Here is an 18,559-nt window from a genome sequence, read left to right on the forward strand (position 1 = left end):
AAATATCTTGCAGTTAAGCATAAAATATTTAGATAGTTTAGTTTTTTGTTTAGGTTAATTTAAGTGCTATTATAATAAAACTAATTCCTAAAACTTAATTTTGGAGGATGGTATGCTAGAGTCTTTATTACTATCATAACTAAACTTTAAAAAATACTTAAAAGACAAAAAAAAGATTAAATCCAGTTTATAAGTAAAAAATATTGCTATAAAGCTTATTTTGTTCATAACACTAGTAAAACATAATTACTTGTTGATCCACAGTTGATATAAAATAAGTTTTTGTTAATAAAGTAGTCTTTGTTATTAGAAAACACTTATTTTTCATCAGCATTTTAACTATCTAACAAGCTTTATCAACTTGAAAACCCATTTAGCTTTATACTAACAAAAAACGCTTTATTTATTAAAAATTACTTTAGCCCTTTAGTAAGTTTTAGCTGTGAAAAAAGAAAGTTTCTGTTTTTGACAAAGAACGAAACAATTTGATTATCTTAAATGCTTAATCGTCGGTGAAAAAATAGCTATTTTTTGCAGCTTGATTTTTTCTGTAAAATTTTTAGAACCTTCTTTGTTTGAAAAGTAAAGAGAAAAAAAAACAACTGTGTGTACTTGTATAAGTTTTCTAGACTAAAAATTAAGTTTTTTAAGTTTTTAAAATAATTTGTTAATTTAAATACTATGCTAGCTTTCAAAAGTAATTCCATTAAGCAATAAACATATACTCAAAAAGCAAAAGTTATTGGTATTTAAAAAAAGTTTGACTTTATAAAACTATTATACCTTTCCGATTTAACAAACTCACATACAAAAAATATATAACAGGGGTTATATAAACGTAGTTAATTTTCTGAGTAGCTAGATGAATTGTTTACGAACAAACATAAAGTTTGAATTTTCTAGAAATTGTTACATTCTTTAAGAGTTACATTGTATTAAAAATCTTTATTGTGATAAACTTTATTGTGTATCATGCTGAAAGAATAGTAGATATATAAATTACTTTACTTTTAAAATAACGTTACTTTACTCAAAAACGGCTAAGCATTTCATTAAGCAACAGAAGTTAACGAAAAAGTGCAATAAGCTTACTAGGATAATTACTCTGATTAATAAAGTTTTCTTATCACATACAAAGTATCAATTCAATTCGTATTTTCAGTAAAAAAAAGTACTTAAATTGTGTAAAGTATTTTCAAATTTTTTTCTTTTATATAAAGTAAAGCGCAATAGAAACTTTATAATTATAATATACTTTTTATATACAACTAATACATCCTTAAAGATTAGAAAATTAAAACTAAATATTTTGTCAACAATTGTACTATTGTTTCTTTATATACAAAGTATATTAAAACTTTTTTATGGTACATAAAATAAAGTTTGTGATGTAAATAAGAAACCCGAAAGCTTTTAGAAATAACAAAAAGAATACATAAATACATAATGACGTTTAACAGTTAAACCTCATTAAAGATAAAACAGTTTTCTTTTTAAGTGCAAGGAAATTATTCATTTTGTAAATAGACTCTTAATGCTTTTATATATGTATAACAATATTTGTAGATTAATACAAACTTTATAAAAGTAAAAAGCTTAAGTTTAACAGTTAGTTTAGTTTAAAATAACAGGATATAAATATAATAAATAGACTGAAAAAAGTTTTTTGCGACTCATTAATGTTTAAATCAAAAATAAATAAATAAACTTTATATGTTTAAAATTATCGAAAACTATTTGTAAACTAATACAAAAAACTAATGATGGCAGTATATTTGTTTATAAATACTTTAAACAAATACTTAAAAATAAAACAGTTTGTGAATTTTTAGTTGCTGAAAAATTTTCAAGCACTCAATACCAACTTTACATCGTTTATTTGTGTAAGTTGTCGAGCTCTTTCTTAAATTAGTTTTAATTTTAAAACTAAAATTTAATGAACAGCGTTAAGTAAGTTTATCTACCGAAATTGTTTATCGAATAAAACAAATATTTCTTATATCTACGTCAATTCAATACAATATGCAAGTTTATAATTTAAACATTAAAAACTCGTTTCATCAATTAAAAATTATTTTCATTAGCAATCGATTCGCTATACATGTTTTGTAAATTGAATTCGTAAAAAGAATTATTCTTTTAGATAGTAGTCAAAATAAACTTTAAAATTTTTTCTTAGAGTTTTATATTATGTGTTTTAGCTTCACTTGAGTACAAGTAGCTTAAATTTAAAACGTTGGTAGTAATAAACTATAAAATTTAGTATCTATTTTAACAAAAACAAGTTGTAATTTATTTCAGGAAACATTGAAAGATAGTTATGTACAACAACAAAAAATAACTAGTTAGTCTTTTATTTAATTTTCTCAGAACAAAAATTGAAAACAAATTGAATAAAAACGTTTTATACATTAAACAGAAAAAGAGAACAAAGTGCTTGATCGAAAAGTAGTATGAACAATACCAATTATTTTTAATCGTTGTTCGACAAAAGGTTAAACCAGTCAATAATTTTTACTGGTGTACTATTAAAAAACTACTAATTTTTTACATTACATGGCTTTTAGACATTTTTTCTAGTCGACAAGCCCAGTTTGCTTAAAAAATTTTTCGTGTGCCGGGCTTGTTAAGAAATTCATAGTGGGCGTTGTAACTATAATAATGTATAAAACTGGGTTAATGTCGTTGATTGTACGCTTACTTATGTAACTGTGCTGATAATCGTTTTGTTATTTGTTTGTACTTTTGTGAGTTAAAGTGTTGTCAAAGCCATCTACTAGTTTTTTTTTAAATTCTAACTTTCAAGTTTGTTTACTTTGTTTGTCAAGCTAAAGCACGATAGTATCGAAGTAAATTAAGAAAAGCTTAAAGCTTGCTAAAGGAAGTTTTAATTAATAAAAGTTAGACACGTAAAACTTAGTACTATCGAATGCTTATCAAAGTAAAGATTTTAAAAATATATGAAACACTAATTGTATTGTTTTACGTTTGATTAAAAAAGTTAGATATGAACTGAAAAAAAAAAACATATTTTTTGAGCTCGAGCATTGTTTTGACTTATTTTTATTTTGATAATAACTGTTACTTAGTTATATTATTTGAAAGAAATCGTTAACAGTAAATAACGAAAACTATCTGTTGTATTGTTTGCTGGTAAAACACATTCCACATAACGAACAAAACATGTAAATAGTGAACAGAAATACCAATAACCACACATCAGAAATTAAACTAACATTCAGTCATCATCATTAGTATCCATCCAGATCGAATCACCAGGGTTGAAGCAATGGACGCGGAGTTTTGAGGAATCGTTCGGACACCTACTCACTTTTCTAACAACCTTACTGTAACGAGTTTTGAACTTGTTTGCTTTTTTTTTAAACTCAATGTTTGCACTTGTAGACTGTTCATTTGCATTAGATTTCTTTTGCGAATTTTTAGTGGTGCCTGGACTGCTTTCAAGCGGAGGAAAGTCACGTAACGAATAATCAAACAACTGATCATCTTCACGAGCAGCCTCAGCGTTGGTAGAGGTTTTCAACTTTAATTCTTTCTTACTTTCAGATACTTTTGGAAATCCAGGTGCCTCGCTTTGGAGAAGCTCAGACAACTGGTCTACCATCAATGAGTCCCAACTTTGAAGATTAGCATAACCGTTCATGGGACATAGTAAGAACTTTGCCAGGCTCTGGTTGTTTATGATCACTTTACCACCAGAGTCAACATCAAAAGACAATGTATTTTGTTTCGCATTTTTGCTTCTTACTTTTAGCAGTCTAGGTTCCGGTTTGGAGTTTTTAATTTTACTGGAATTCATCTCTTGTTCAGGTAAATCTTTAGTTTTCGTTTGCTTTGAAGAGGCTTTTATCGGTCTATTTTCAGAAGATTTATTCAGCGAGCTACTCTTAATTTTCCAATCTTCCAATGGAGGAAATTCTAGCAAAGACTTTTTGAATTCCGGGCAACCAGCCGCTTGCTTCTTAAAACCACGTGCTGCAGTTGAATTTTCGTTGCCTGTAAATTCACCCGAATCTGCAAATTGCCTTTTCATATTTGCTGGTTCGATATTCTTCGAAGGGGTATCAAACCGTTTTACTTGCGAAGTCTTGCTTTCAACATCGTTAGATTTTCCAGTATAACGAGAAGAATCGCTCACTTTTTCAATCAGGTGGGGAAGAGTCTTGATCAACCCAGAATTCTTTTTGTTGAGAAGCTTAGATGCCTCACGTTGCATCAGTCGGTCCCATTTTCGAAGATTTGCATAACTGTTCATAGGATTAAGTAAGAAATCAATAAGATCCCGTTCATAACTAACCATTAGTCCATCGGAGTCAACACCGAAAGAAAATGACTTTTGATAAATACCTTCAATTCTCTTTTTTGACGATCCAGGCTCCGGTTCGGCGTTTTTGTTCTTACTGACATTCATTTCTCGATCAGGTGTTGATGTTAAAGTGTTCAAAACCATAGATGTGGAAGCAGTGGGATCTACAATACTTGTGTCAGATAGATCTAAATAGTTCTTAGGACGTTCTTCTGATTTAGAACTAAATGTTTCTTCTTTTAACACATTTTGATCTATTATGGGCTCACCTGCAGAATCAATAGAGTCGATAAAACTTTCACATTTCTTAATGTTGCTTTGTTGGACAAGGTTATCTGCTTTCAGATATTTTACTTTAGGAATTGTTCTACGTAGCACTTTACCTACAGAGTAAATCCATCAAGCCATTAAATTTTTGCAAACCAACTTCTTTTCCAAACTTGAGAATGCACAAATTTGAGATCGTTATCTAACTCTTCGCTCTTCATAGCTGGACTTGTCACCTCACTGTTATTTGCCAATGTACTGCTTTTCATAAAATCGTCACTGCACTGCTCAATGCTTTTAGACGATTAAAGAAAACTAACAAAACTGTAGAAGGTAAAATTAAATTATAGTTTTTTTGTTAATTTGATTTTAATTTTTATATATCTACTTAAAGAAACATACTTGATTTATTTAAATTTTTTTTCAAGTGAAAGAGCTAACTATATTTTTTTGAAACATATAATATCGGTCAACGTGGGCTTTAAACGTAACAAAAATGCTGAAATTTTTCTGCATTTGAAGCTATTTGAAAAAAATTGTATCTAGTAACCTTTAATTTATAGTTTTGTATGTGATGTTATCAATACTTTAAGTTTATAAAAAGTGAAACATTTTTATAAAATAGAATTTTAGTTCTCATTAATTGTTCATATATTAAAAAAAAAAAAACTTTAAATACTTAAGTACATTTTACAAATCAGGTATATCACTTGTCATATTTAAAACTTATTTTTAAAATTAAATTAAGTATTTAATACAAGTCTAAGTTAATTATTATTTTAAAAGGCTTGAGTTTAAAATATAAACATTTATATAATTTTATATTGCATTAATTTTTATCACAACAGAAAAGAAATAACTACTGAAATTTATATTTAATGGTTATTTGAGAGGCATGTAAACTAATACATAAAATTAGGTTACTGAGAATTGAGAGTTTATAAATAAGTTTTGTTCTAATTAACTTTTTAATGATTACTTTAATTTACAATCATAACTACGATAGTTATAAATGTTAACCTTTATTTTATTAGTCTATAGTTTTGTTAATATGTCATTTGACTATTTAATTTACAAATTTTATTTTACGTCTTCGGTTTTTTTTAACTAAAATTATATTTCTACTTTTTAAATTAAATTAGATAGTTATAAAACAAAATATTGTACTAAACTAACTTATTATATAAAAAGCAAATCAAGTTTTTCTAATGAGACAAAAGTAAAACTTTTTAACAATTCAAGGCTTCACTGTATTTTCATATATTATAATTTGATATGTTTATTATTTTAATACTAAAAATGATGAAGAAAAAATTATTTCATGTTGCAAATGTAAAGTGTACTTTGTTATACGAATCTTTTTGTTAACTTGACAAATATACTATAGTATAGTTTCTAATTTATACTTAAAAGTTTTAATTCAAAACCAATGGCTTTCAAAAAAAAAAAAAAACTGTTCAAATAGTTTTAAAACTATTTAAGTAAGTATAATGTTAGTAAATTGTCGTTAAAGACTAAAAAAAAAACATTTTCCATTTACACGAAATTTTTTTTAGCCAATTGTGCTACAACATTGCTTTTCTAATAAAATTCTTTATAATTTTATAAACAGGCGCTTCTTCAGAAAATATTTCTTAAACTAAATGTTCATTAAATCAGTATTTAACATGTTCATTAACTTTTTAATTAATAAGCCGGTTTATAAAAAATAAGATAGAACGAATATGATTAACTGTACTTATATGTGTTATTTCAAAGGTTTTTTATAGTTTAAGAAAAAATTACATCAAGTCAAACTAAAAACAAAATTGAGAGTTATTTTTAGTAAAATATTGTTAAGTTATAGACAATCTCTGCGTTTTTGTTAAAAGTTTAACAATTGAAGCATTGTACAGTTTGATAGTTTGCTTAAATATAAATAAGAAAAGTTTGTATTTTTTAGTCTTCCGAATGGTTGTAAAGTTATTATTATAATATAACTCTTGTTACATAAATATGGTTTGTAATAGTAAACTACATATATAAAATTACATATACTGATTTGCTACAACATTTTTTCTCAACTTAATAAATTATTGTTTACCAATTAAGCTCTCTTTGCATTGCTGAATTTAAGTTTATCGATAAAGTATTGTATATTTTGTTTTTTCAACGGTAAAGAAAAACGCTCAAAAGATTTGGTCTAAGGATTTGATATACAAAAAAACTTTTTGGTTATCGAGTCGTACTCCACTTTTCTACAACTTGTACAAATTTTATAATATTAATTGAATTCTGAAACAAAATTAAAACAGACCGAGGCGTAGATCCTTTTACGAAAAGCACTGAAAATTTTAACCAAAAGTTTAACAAAAAATTAAAAAAGTTCCTACTTAAGTTTTTAAATTTTAATTAGTTATAAAAACATGCAAGTTTTTACATTTGCAAACTAACCGCTTATTTAAAACATATTATACAGTTTACTTAGAGATCAGTCTGATTTGCTTAGTTGCTGAGTCAGCAAACTATTTTAAAGCTTGTTAAAGTTATTTTTATATTAGTCCTTTATTATTAATCCACTTCACTCAAACATTTATCAACACTAATCAATAAATAAAATTAAAAAAATTAAAGTTAAATATATCATGAGAAATTTTTTTATTTTTTGATGACTCAGTAAATGTGCAAATCAGACTGCCCTATAAGTATACTAGCCAAGCTTTTGTCACTTTTACATTTGTAAAGGTAGTCAGAAATAAAAATTAATTTTTTATGTTAATGAAATACAGTACAATTTAAATGCCATACTTGTAACTAAGAATATAGGAGTTAAAAATTAAATACTTTGTTTTTGATTTCTTTTATCTAGCACCGTTACTACTACTAATTTTATCAGTTAAAGACCGTTGTTAAATAGTAAAATTAATTAACATTATGATTGTTGAATTTTGTAGTTTTAAAGATCATGTATCAAAATTCATGAGTTTTCTTTAGTAAACAATTAACAGTGGATATCATGTTTATATATGTCTTTTTACTTATCTTCAATTTAATTCTGATTTGTATAATAGATTCTTCATTGAATTTCAAACTATTCATATGTTTAAAAAAGGCTTGATGTATATTTTTAAAGTTTATCTGGCCTTTTTTTTTAAACTATAGGTAATAAAATGATTATTTAACAACATTTATTAATTAGTCAAAATGGTTATATTTTGGAGTTTTTAAATTAAAGTTTTTTTGTAACTTAAAGTAACTTTTTTGAAAACTAAATTGAATTACACATTTCTTGTTTTTAACAAGGGAACTTTATTTTTATCAGGTTTTTCAATCAGCTTATTTGCTAAAAATCCTAGCTAGTCACCTAGTCCTAGCTAAAATTGTTTGAAATTAAGGTTCATTCATGGGTTTATGTGAGTACAGTAACCTCTCGCTTATTTACACACATTGTGTCCACAGAAAAAATGCGTAAAGACATGAGAGATCGTAAAGATACGAGAGGTACCAAATAAACTTACTATTCTGGCTGTTTTTTGATATTGCATCTAATTAAAAGTACACTTATTTATATACTATTAAAAATAAGATTTAATTTAAAATAATAATACTTGGTTTTTTTTTAATAATTTTAATTACTATTAGATTCTATTTTTATCTTTATTTAAATTTGACTTATTCGATACAAAACATTTATATTCTATCCTTATTAGCAAATTTAATTTATACTTACTATTAAAAATAAGATTTAATTTTAAATAATAATACTCGATTTTTTTTAATAATTTTAATTATTAGTAGATTCTATGTTTATCTTTATTTAAATTTGACTAATTCGATACAAAACATTTATATTCTATCCTTATTAGCAAATTTAATTTATACTTAAGCATTTGTATACAGTTAAGAAATGGTTTGATGTCTATATTAAAATTTGTGTTGCTTTATTCATATATAGTCCGAAGTTCGTTAAATGAGAGATTATTATAATGTCAGGTTTCAGTTAAGATTTTAGATGGGTAACGTACGGTCTAGATCAGGGTTTCCCAAACTTTTTTGCAAATAGCCCCCTTTAAAGAATTTGAAAAAGCAATGGCCGGCCCCTTCAACAAGATTACTCATAAACTACGATAAAATACACATAATACTTTTTTTTTTTGTCTTTCATCTGTAACTCAAGAATATCTAGTGTAAGTTTCAAGTTATGGCCTCATGGCCCCCCTCTTCCCCCTTTGCTACTCATAGCCCCCTGAGTATCTGTCATGGCCCCTTAGGGGGCCACTTGGCCAACTTTGGGAAACCCTGGTCTAGATCCAGTCAAAGTTTTGCCCGCTAAATAACTAGAAAATTACTTGTGCAAAACAAATAGTATTTAGTTTTATAATACTTAATATTTTGAAATACGCTTTCAATTTTGTTTTTAGTTCACAATAGTACTTCCTAAACCACAATAACACTAAACCAGTTTTTCGTAATTTTGCTCGAGTTTTTTGATTTTCTTATATGTTAGTTTTTTAAATTATGCAGCCCGCATGTACATTTTTTTAACAAGTCGACACTAAAAAGAATTTATTAGTAAATATGACTTACTGACTACAAAAGTTAATGTCCACCACTAACCCAAAAATATATCAGTTTCAAAAGAGTTTATATTTAAACAGAATTGATTAAAGATTACACAAGGATTTTTAATAATTAAGTATTTTGTACACTTTTACTGGGCTTATAAGAAAATAACTGTAAATTATTTCCTAAAGTCCTGTAATTTACATTGAACAAAGCCCAAAAGTGCGTGCATAATAAGTACCAGACTAGATTACATTTCAAACACAACTTTTTTGGCTCAAAAGTACGTATTCAACAGAAAAATTAATTTTTAAAATTGTGGGGGGCGATTTAGTAAACGAATTTGGGAAACCCTTCTCTATAGTATACTATTTTATTTGTAGACCAAACCATTTACTAATATTCAAAGAAAGTCAAACTTAGCTCTTAGGTGATACTTAACGGCTAAACGTTTAAATATGTCAATTTTCCTATAAAAGTTGAATGAGGGTAAAAATAGATTAATAATTCTGGCAACTATTCTTATGACAGACTTTTCTACAAAAGATTAAACGCACAAAGAAAGATTAAACAACTTTACGGTTTTTTTTTACACTACATTAAATGTTAAGACTACTGCTAGTTTTCTGATCTTTTTTTGTAAACATACAAAAAATAGCGTGTCGACCTATGAGAAATAAACTTTGTTTGTGATTTTTATTTAAACAAATAAAATCAGGTGAATTAAATTAAAAAAGTATACTTTAATTATTTTACAAACTTGTAATAAATTGTAATAACAGTTATAAAGTTGGTCCATTTTAACTTCTGTGTAACTTTATTAGAATTATGTGCAATGAGGTGTTGTTATCACTGTTGTATTGTATAATAAAGAGATTGATATGTTTTTCGTAAATAAATTAGACACTTTCGTTTTACTAAATATATTAATTTTTAAAGATATAAAATTAACTGTAAGAAGTAAAATCAATTTTTATCTAGTAAGTTTACATTTGTGCAAGTATAAGTAATTCTAATGAAATTTATATTTTTTTGATTGTTTAATTTTGTAATATACAAGTTTTTTACACGTTTTTTGTAATATACAGTTACTTCGAACTTATTTTACTTAATGAATTTATTTTAATTATATTACTTATAAAAAGTCTTTATATAGCTAAGTACAAAAGTTTTAAATTAGGAGATTTTTTGAGAAAAAAAATTTTGCACCCCCTGACCAAAATACCCCGCTACACCACTGCACTGCGCATGTAAAATATATATTTTTAACTAAAAAAAGAGTAGCTGCACTTTAGACTTTGTCTTATGATAAACTAAATACTGTTTACTTAAAACAAGAAATCAGTTAAAAAATTAGTTAAATATATTTGAGACAAAAGTTTCTTATCAAACCATTAAGTTTATTTCCACGTTAAGTTATATTGCGCTGAACTTGTATTAAGCTAATAAACGTTTAGCTAATTGTTTTGTTAAGTTTTTTAAACAGTGTTTTTAACCTACTTATATCTTTAAGTTTTAAATGAAAAAAAAATAAATTAGATTTAAAGTAGTTGTTCATTGTTTTAAATCGAATTGTCAAAGCAGTTTTCTTTAAGTTATATTTTTAAACAAACTTATTTATTTTTAAGATTTTATTTAGCAATGTTATAATTTAGAATCCATAAATGATTGTATAATTGTTTTGTTTTGAAAACCTATAATAAACTATGTTTTTTCGGATGCTGTTTTTTAATTTCACAACAAGTAACAAAACATTAACTAAAATACTTTTTTATTAAGAACCTTTGAAATAAAAAACATATTTCCGAGTTCTTAACATTAGTTTAATTAGTTATAAACTTCGAAAGTGTTTTAAGTTAATAAACAGCTTTGTTTAGTTTTGCTTGTTAATACTTTTTATAATTTTATTCTTTTATTTCATATCTTAGGTATAGAGTTTATTTTTATTTATAAGTTTGTAGTAAAAAAATTTAATTTTATTAAACATTCTAAATAAATACCATTAGTAATTTAGTTTTAGTAACTAAATTTATTCATGGATAAATTATAAGAATAAACCTGTATTGCTATTTACTCATATGATATTAGTAAAACTTCGCAAACTACTTACAAATAAGTGAGAAATTTAATATTTTTGTTTGAAATATTAGACTAGGTTTTATTAATGAATTTTAATATTCATTATTTAAAAGTTTATTTTAAGATATAAAACTTTTCATTTTATTGAAATTTTATATTAATATTATTTATTTTTATTTTTACCTTATACCACAGTTTTTTTGTTTTTATCTGGGAACAAAACAATGGGGAGTAAAAAGGTTTTATAAATTCATTTATTTTTAACATAACTATACAGGTTATTGATTATTGTTTGACGTAAAAATTATGAGTTTTATAGGCCCACTCACGCTTGCAGACAGCTATGAAGAGTTTACAAGATCCTTTGACAAGGTTAGTGATTATATTTAATTTTCCTGCATTTTAAAATTAACAAGAATAAAGTTTTTTTTTATAGTAAATAGACCTATAAAAACCATTAAAAAGGTCATTTAGACTTTTTGTATTAAGTATTATATTCAAATATGTTTTAATTATTTTATTGAAAAAAAACAAACAGTATTTGTATAATTTAAACACAATATAAATAAAGTAATAAATGTAACTTTTTAATTTTATAACCACTAGAAATATATTGTACTTTGAAGCTGAGTTTCGCAAATATTAAGATAAAACATAATTTTGAACTCTTTTTAATCATTAAACTTTTTAAAACAAAAAATACAGATTCTGAATATTAGCGAAACTTAAATTTTCCTATTGTACTAAAAATTCTTTTATAACTTTTTATTGTAATTAACTAATGAAAAAAAAATATTTCAGCTGGTGGACGAACTTCAGTGTATCCAGAGTTTCATCACGTGTCCGAAAATCCCATACCCACCACTCCGCTGGAACCGTTATCACTTTTGGCTCTACGATCTACAAAGAGTAACCTCAGCGCGTCAAATGGACGATTTTGAAGAGAGAACAGCCAAAAATCATCAACTCCTGAACAAAATCCTGATTGATATGTGGGAAGCCTTTATCTCCCTTAATCACTTGACTCTCTTTCGGTTACACCGTATTATACAGCTGCTGAACGATCTGTTAACGTTCAAAACTATTGACGGAGAAAAAATGAACGTTAAAAAAAGAGTACTTCCGGGGTTGACCGCCTCACGAATTCGTGAATTTGTTCACTTTAGAGCGGATAACTCAATGATAGGCGAAATATGCCCGGTCTGTTTAGATAATGTTGAAGTCGACATGTTAATGATCCAATTAAGTTGTAACGGTAAACACAACTTTTGTAAGAACTGCGTGTATGGTTGGTTTGAAAACCACAGAACCTGTCCTGTTTGTATATACTTTTTCGCGTAAAGACATTCTTTATTAATTTTCTAATTTATTTTGATGGGTAAAACAGTACATAGAATTGCTACGATTATTACATAAAGCCACTGGTAGTAACTGATCTTTATAATTTTTTGATTTTTTATTGTATGAAACATTTTGCTTTAACTTTTATATGTTGTGTTGTATAATATAATCGAAAAGAAAAAAATGTTGTTTGTATATAATAGTTTCTGATTAAAAGAACTATAATTTTACTTTTGGTTAATTTTAGTACTACTTCTTGAAAACTGCTTCGGTTGAATCGAAGTTTAATTGATACTTAATAAAAATAAAATAGCTTGATCTTAATGTGTAGACTTATAACTAAACTATAAGTTATGTGTTTACTGTTTGTTTAAATTATAAAAAAATGTTTGCAAGTGCGAGACCTAAAGAGCTTGAGTTGTTAGCTCTTTTGAGTGGGAAAAGTTTGCTAATGAATGCAACTAGTGTCATTATTTTTGGTATAAATTAAAAAAATCAATTAAAAGAAGATCAAAAAACATCGGTTGATCTACTTTGAAATTAAAAAGATTAATCAAATAGATTTAAGATTTTTTCTTAACAACTTTTTCATAAAAAGTAGAGCTTACACTTGTAGTTTTGAAATTTCAGTTGTATAAAATATTTTATAATAAAAAAACAATAATAACTTAAAATTTAGTATAAACGAAATTGATAGAAATATAAAGCTTCAAATAAGTTTTAAATAGAAAAAAAGCTGAATATCTAAAATTATAATAACATCTTCTATTAAAATCAAAATTTCTAAAGTAGAAGGTAATAATTTGAATTAGTTTTTAGCATTTTAATACTTTTAAACATCTGGATGAAAAGAGAGGTTAAATAAAAACACATTCTGAATTATAAATATTTTTAAATGCTACATGAGCTTTGTTTAAACATATCTAAAAAACTATTAATTCAAAAAATTAAAAGTACTAGAGAAAGTAATACCATTTTAATTTATAAGTTTTCTTATCATCTTTGATATTGTTTAAAAATTAAATTGCTCCATTTCTCTTCAATAAAATACCTTGTAGTTATGTTAATCTAACTTCGTTTACGCCGGCTAGATTTAGATATTCACACGATAGCAACCTTACATGTTAATAAAGCAAACATGTACAAATAAACACTATAACATAGTACTAGTTTATTGATAAAAAACACATTTGACATAACGAACGAAACAAGTAAATAGTGAACAGAAATACCAATAATTACACATCAGAAATCAAAGATATATTCAGTTAACTTCATCAGTATCCATCCAAATCGACTCATCAGAATTGAAGCAATGGACGCGGAGTTTTGATGGATCGTTCGGACACCTGCTCACTTTTCTAACAACCTTACTGTAACGAGTTTTGAACTTGTTTGCTTTTTTTTTAAACTCAATGTTTGCACCCCACTGGCAAGGTACGTTGAGCAAGCTTAACTTCTTATTATGTTCATTTTCATCAGATTTCTTTTGCGAAATTATTGGGATGACAGGACAGCTTTCAAGCGGAGGAAAGTCACGAAACCAATAATTGAACAACTGATCATCTTCACGAGCAGCATCAACGTCGGTAGAGGTTTTTAACTTTAATTCTTTCTTGCTTTCAATTGCTTCAGGCGACCCAGGTGCCTTGCTTTGGGCTAGCTCAGATAGCTGGTCTAGCATCAATGAGTCACAACTTTCAAGATTAGCATAACCGTTCGTGGGACTTAGTAGGAACTTTGCCAGGCTCTGATTATTTATGATCACTTTACCATCAGAGTCAACATCGAAAGACAATGTATTTTGTTTTGCATTTTTGCCTCTTACTTTTAGCAGTCTAGGTTCCGGTTTGGTATTGTTAACTTTACTGGAATTCTTCTCTTATTCAGGTAAACCTTTAGTTTTCGTTTGCTTTGAAGAGGCTCTTATCGGTCTATTTTCAGAAGATTTATTAATTTATTTTCCAATCTTCCAATGGAGGAAATTCTAGCAAAGACTTTTTCAATTCCGGGCAACCAGCCGCTTGCTTCTTAAAACCACGAGCTGCAGTAAAATTTTCGTTGCCTGAGAATTCACCTGAGGCTGAAAATTGTATTTTTATATTTGCTGGTTCGATATTCTTCGAAGGGGCATCAAACCGTTTTACTTGCGAAGTCTTGCTTTCAACATCGTTCGATTTTTCAGTATAACGAGAAGAATTTGTTTCACAATCGCTCACTTTTTCAATTAGGTCGGTAAGAGTCTTGGTCAACCCAGAATTCTTTTTGTTGAGAAGCTTAGATACCTCACGTTGCATCAGTCGGTCCCACTTTCGAAGATTTGCATAACTGTTCATAGGATTAAGTAAGAAATCAACAATATCCCGTTCATAATTAATCATAACTCCATCAGAGTCAACACCGAAAGTAAATAACTTTTGATTAATGCCTTCAATATTCTTTTTTGACGATTTAGGCTCCGGTTTAGCATTATTGTTCTTAATGTTGCTTTGTTGGACAAGGTTATCTGCTTTTAGATATTTTACTTTAGGAATTGTTCTACCTAGAACTTTACCTACAGGGTAATCCATCAAATCATTAAACTTTTGCAAACCAACTTCTTTTCCGAACTTGAGAATGCACAAGTTTTTGAGACATTTATCTAATTACTCACTCTTCTTTGAATTGCTTTTCATAAGATAACCACTGCACTGCTCAATGCCTTTGGACGGTTTAAAAAAAATAGCGAAACTGTAAAAGGTAAATTAAATTATAGTTTTATCGTTATTCGAACTTTAATTTTACTCATATACTTTTAAGAAATACACTTTAAGATTTATTTTAATATTTTTATTTTTTCAAGTAGTTTTTTAACATATGCTAATTTTTTTTGACATATATGTTATCGAATAACGTAAACTTTAATGTCACACAACTGCTGAAGTCTAACTGTATTTGAAGTTGTTAATAAAATAAGTTTTTACTAACAACTGTTATATTTCTAGTTTAGTGTGTGAAGTTATCTATACTGTGATTTCAGTAAAAGTGAAACATTCTTTATGAAATAGATGTTTTAATCTGAACAATCAAAAAGAAAAATGAATAAAGTAGAAAAAAATGTACTTAAAGTAAGGTCACTTTTCAAATATAACTTATTTTTAAAATCCATTTAAATATTTAAATATATTTCAGAGATAAGTAGCTTTATATAATATTGATTCTAACATATTAAAATTTATATTAACTTCTATTACATTAGTTTATCACATCTAAATTGAAATCACTACTGAAGCTTATGTTTAATATTTAGTTGTAGAACATGTGAATTAAAACATCTAATTATGATACTAAGAGTTTTTAAATAAGTTCCAAACCTATTTAAGTTGTTCATGATTACTCTAGTTTACAATTATTACTACGATAGTTATTAATGAAAACCTTATTTTTTAGTCTGTAGCTTTGTCGAAATACTATTTAACTATTTATTTTAGAAGTTTGATTTTACATCTGCGGTTTTTTATTAAAAACTATATTTTTCTTTCTTAAAGTAAGTTAAATAATTTACAAAAGTTGTTTAAAATACTGTTTTTATCTGCTAAGAATATTGTATTAAAAAAATTTGTCTTATAAAAATCCAAACAAGCATATTATAATAATGAACGATATAAAAGTAAAACTCATTACCAATTTATGGCTTTACTGTATTTTCGTACATTATAATTTGATTTTTTTTTAAACTAAATACTAAAAATGATTCAGAAAAGTTATTATTTTATGTTGTGAAATGTACTTCTTTAGACGAATCTTTCAGTTAACTTGACAAAATACAATAGATTGATTCAGTTTTATACTTAACTTTACTTGCTTTCGGAAAAAAATATGATAATTCTAATAGTTTTGAAACTATCTAAGTATCATCTTAGTTTTTTTAGACTTAAATATTTTCTTAACAGTTACAGGAAGAAAAAATTTTTTTAAATTATGCTCTAGCTTAGTTTATTTTATTAATAGTCGTTTGTACTTCTATAAACACGTGCTTTTCAGAAAAGATTTTTAAAACTAAATATTCATTCAATCCATACTGCAAACTTTACCATAATTCGTTAATTAATAAGCTATAAGAAAAACATTTGATAGAACAAATATTGTTTGTAGTATTTATATTTATAAGTTAACAAGTTTTAAATTATTTAAAAAAAAGTACATTAAGTTTAAGTTGAAACAAATAAAATAGTTATAAATTATCAAACATTGTAAAGTTATAGATAATCTGCATGTTTTACTTTAAAATTTAGCATCATAAGTATTTATAGTTTTACAGTTTGTTTAAACATAAATAAAAAAAGTTATGTTATTTTAGACTCTTAATGACTGTTATTATTATTACAAGTTGTTATTACAAGTTATCACTAAGATATATAGTATATCATACATCTCTATTTGAATAAATATGTTTTGTTTTACTATACTACATATATAAATTTTTATTCATTGATTCATTTTAATTTTTTTATAATTATTTAATTGTTTTATAACAACTATGTTTTCTTTGTATAACTGAAATTAAATTAATAAATAAAATATTACTTATAACTTTTATATAATTAATTGAGTTCTGAATTAAAATTAAAACACACCAAAACTTGAAAGACTCTGCAATAAATACCAAGCTTTTTTTTATCAACATGTTAACAAAACACGACTTAAAAAGTTCTTGTTTAAGTTTTTGAGTTTTTGTATATACTAAAATACCACTTGCAACTTAACAAGAATAAATTTTTCATTTTCAATAACTTTTAAAAATTAAAACCTTTCTAATCTATTTTGTTCTTTAGAAAAAAAAAGGAATTGTAAAACATTTTTAAACATTGATAAAAAAATGTATTAGTTATTCAGAAAACCGCTCGTTATGATTTCAAAAACGAATAAAATCTGTTTAGAAAAACAAGGTACAAAAATAATACTAGCAACAAAGTTTCTGAATACTTAAACATTTACAGCAAGAGTTCTGAAATATTTGACGCGAATGTCATCTACAATCATTTATCATACCTGCTCTGTAGATAAGAGCATCTTCTATACTGAAGAGACCTTGCGTCAAATGTTTAGAAGGGTTGCTGATCACAAAGTATAAGATAAACACAGTGCTACTTTTAAGCACTTGCACCAATGTAAATGATGTCAAGACTCGAGTATCGATAATAGTTTTCCAAAATTGATAGTAATTTCAAAGTCTTATTATCTTTATTATAAAGGCTGTTATTTGTACCAGCCGGAAATAAAAACTCATTTTTTATTAATTTTTATAATCAACTATATATGTATACTCTTCGAAGGGCTACTTATAACAAAGGTTTTGAAGATAAAAACTAAAGATTTTGTTTTTGATTTCTTTTTATAGCATCTTTAGACTATTTCTATCACTTAAAAAGGGGTAACTTCAGATTTCCACTCCTAACTTTTAATCTAATCAGAGTCAACCATCTGTTTAGCCAACTAGAAGCTGGAATAAGACCAACTTAACGACAACTGCTGCTAAGCTCTAAACAATATGTAACAAAATAGAAAAAAAAGTTGATATACTTTTTTAAAAGTTCATTGTCTCTTTTGTTTTATTCGTGTAATTTTTTTTTGCCCTGTTTTAATATTTTCATTTTTTTTTTGTTTTTTAAGAGTTTTTTATTATTTTAGCGTTTTGAATAGATTATAAATAACAGTGGAAATATGAAACTCTCGCTTAAAGGGTTTGTTCAACGTTTTGTTTATTTAACATTATGATGGTTGAATTTTGTATTTTTTTAGATCATGCATCAAAATTTATAAATTCTCGCACTTGACGAGCGTGAACTTGACAGCGTTTTTAGGAATTTTATAAAAATTTCCAAACTTTAGACATATTTATTTTCCTTAACTTAAAAGCTAGTTAAAAACTTTGTTTTAATCTAGAGAACGGTCCTTTGTCTTTAATTTAAAACAAAGTCCATCGGATTAGGGTTTGACATTTTGAGTGGGGCCCCTTTAAAA

At 26.1% G+C, this 18,559-nt stretch overlaps 1 protein-coding gene across 1 annotated transcript; it reads left to right on the forward strand.

Annotated features, from left to right (window-relative positions):
- The first annotated feature begins 11,521 nt into the window (after window positions 1–11,521).
- On the forward strand, window positions 11,522–12,556 carry LOC145841218 (uncharacterized). Its single transcript, XM_082948589.1, has 2 exons — window positions 11,522–11,587; window positions 12,017–12,556. The coding sequence occupies exons 1-2, from the start codon at window positions 11,522–11,524 to the stop codon at window positions 12,554–12,556; spliced, it is 606 nt and encodes a 201-aa protein (XP_082804715.1).
- The last annotated feature ends 6,003 nt before the right edge of the window (window positions 12,557–18,559 follow it).

This window comes from Thalia democratica, chromosome 1, assembly GCF_965202585.1.
Source record: "Thalia democratica chromosome 1, ktThaDemo2.hap1.1, whole genome shotgun sequence".
Taxonomy (NCBI): domain Eukaryota; kingdom Metazoa; phylum Chordata; class Thaliacea; order Salpida; family Salpidae; genus Thalia; species Thalia democratica.

Bases quoted from the DNA above. Each gene is read 5' to 3' on its own strand.
- LOC145841218 (XM_082948589.1), top strand. From the start codon at position 11,522: ATGAGTTTTATAGGCCCACTCACGCTTGCAGACAGCTATGAAGAGTTT. The intron at 11,588-12,016 runs GTTAGTGATTAT...AAAATATTTCAG, and splicing joins TTACAAGATCCTTTGACAAG to CTGGTGGACGAACTTCAGTG.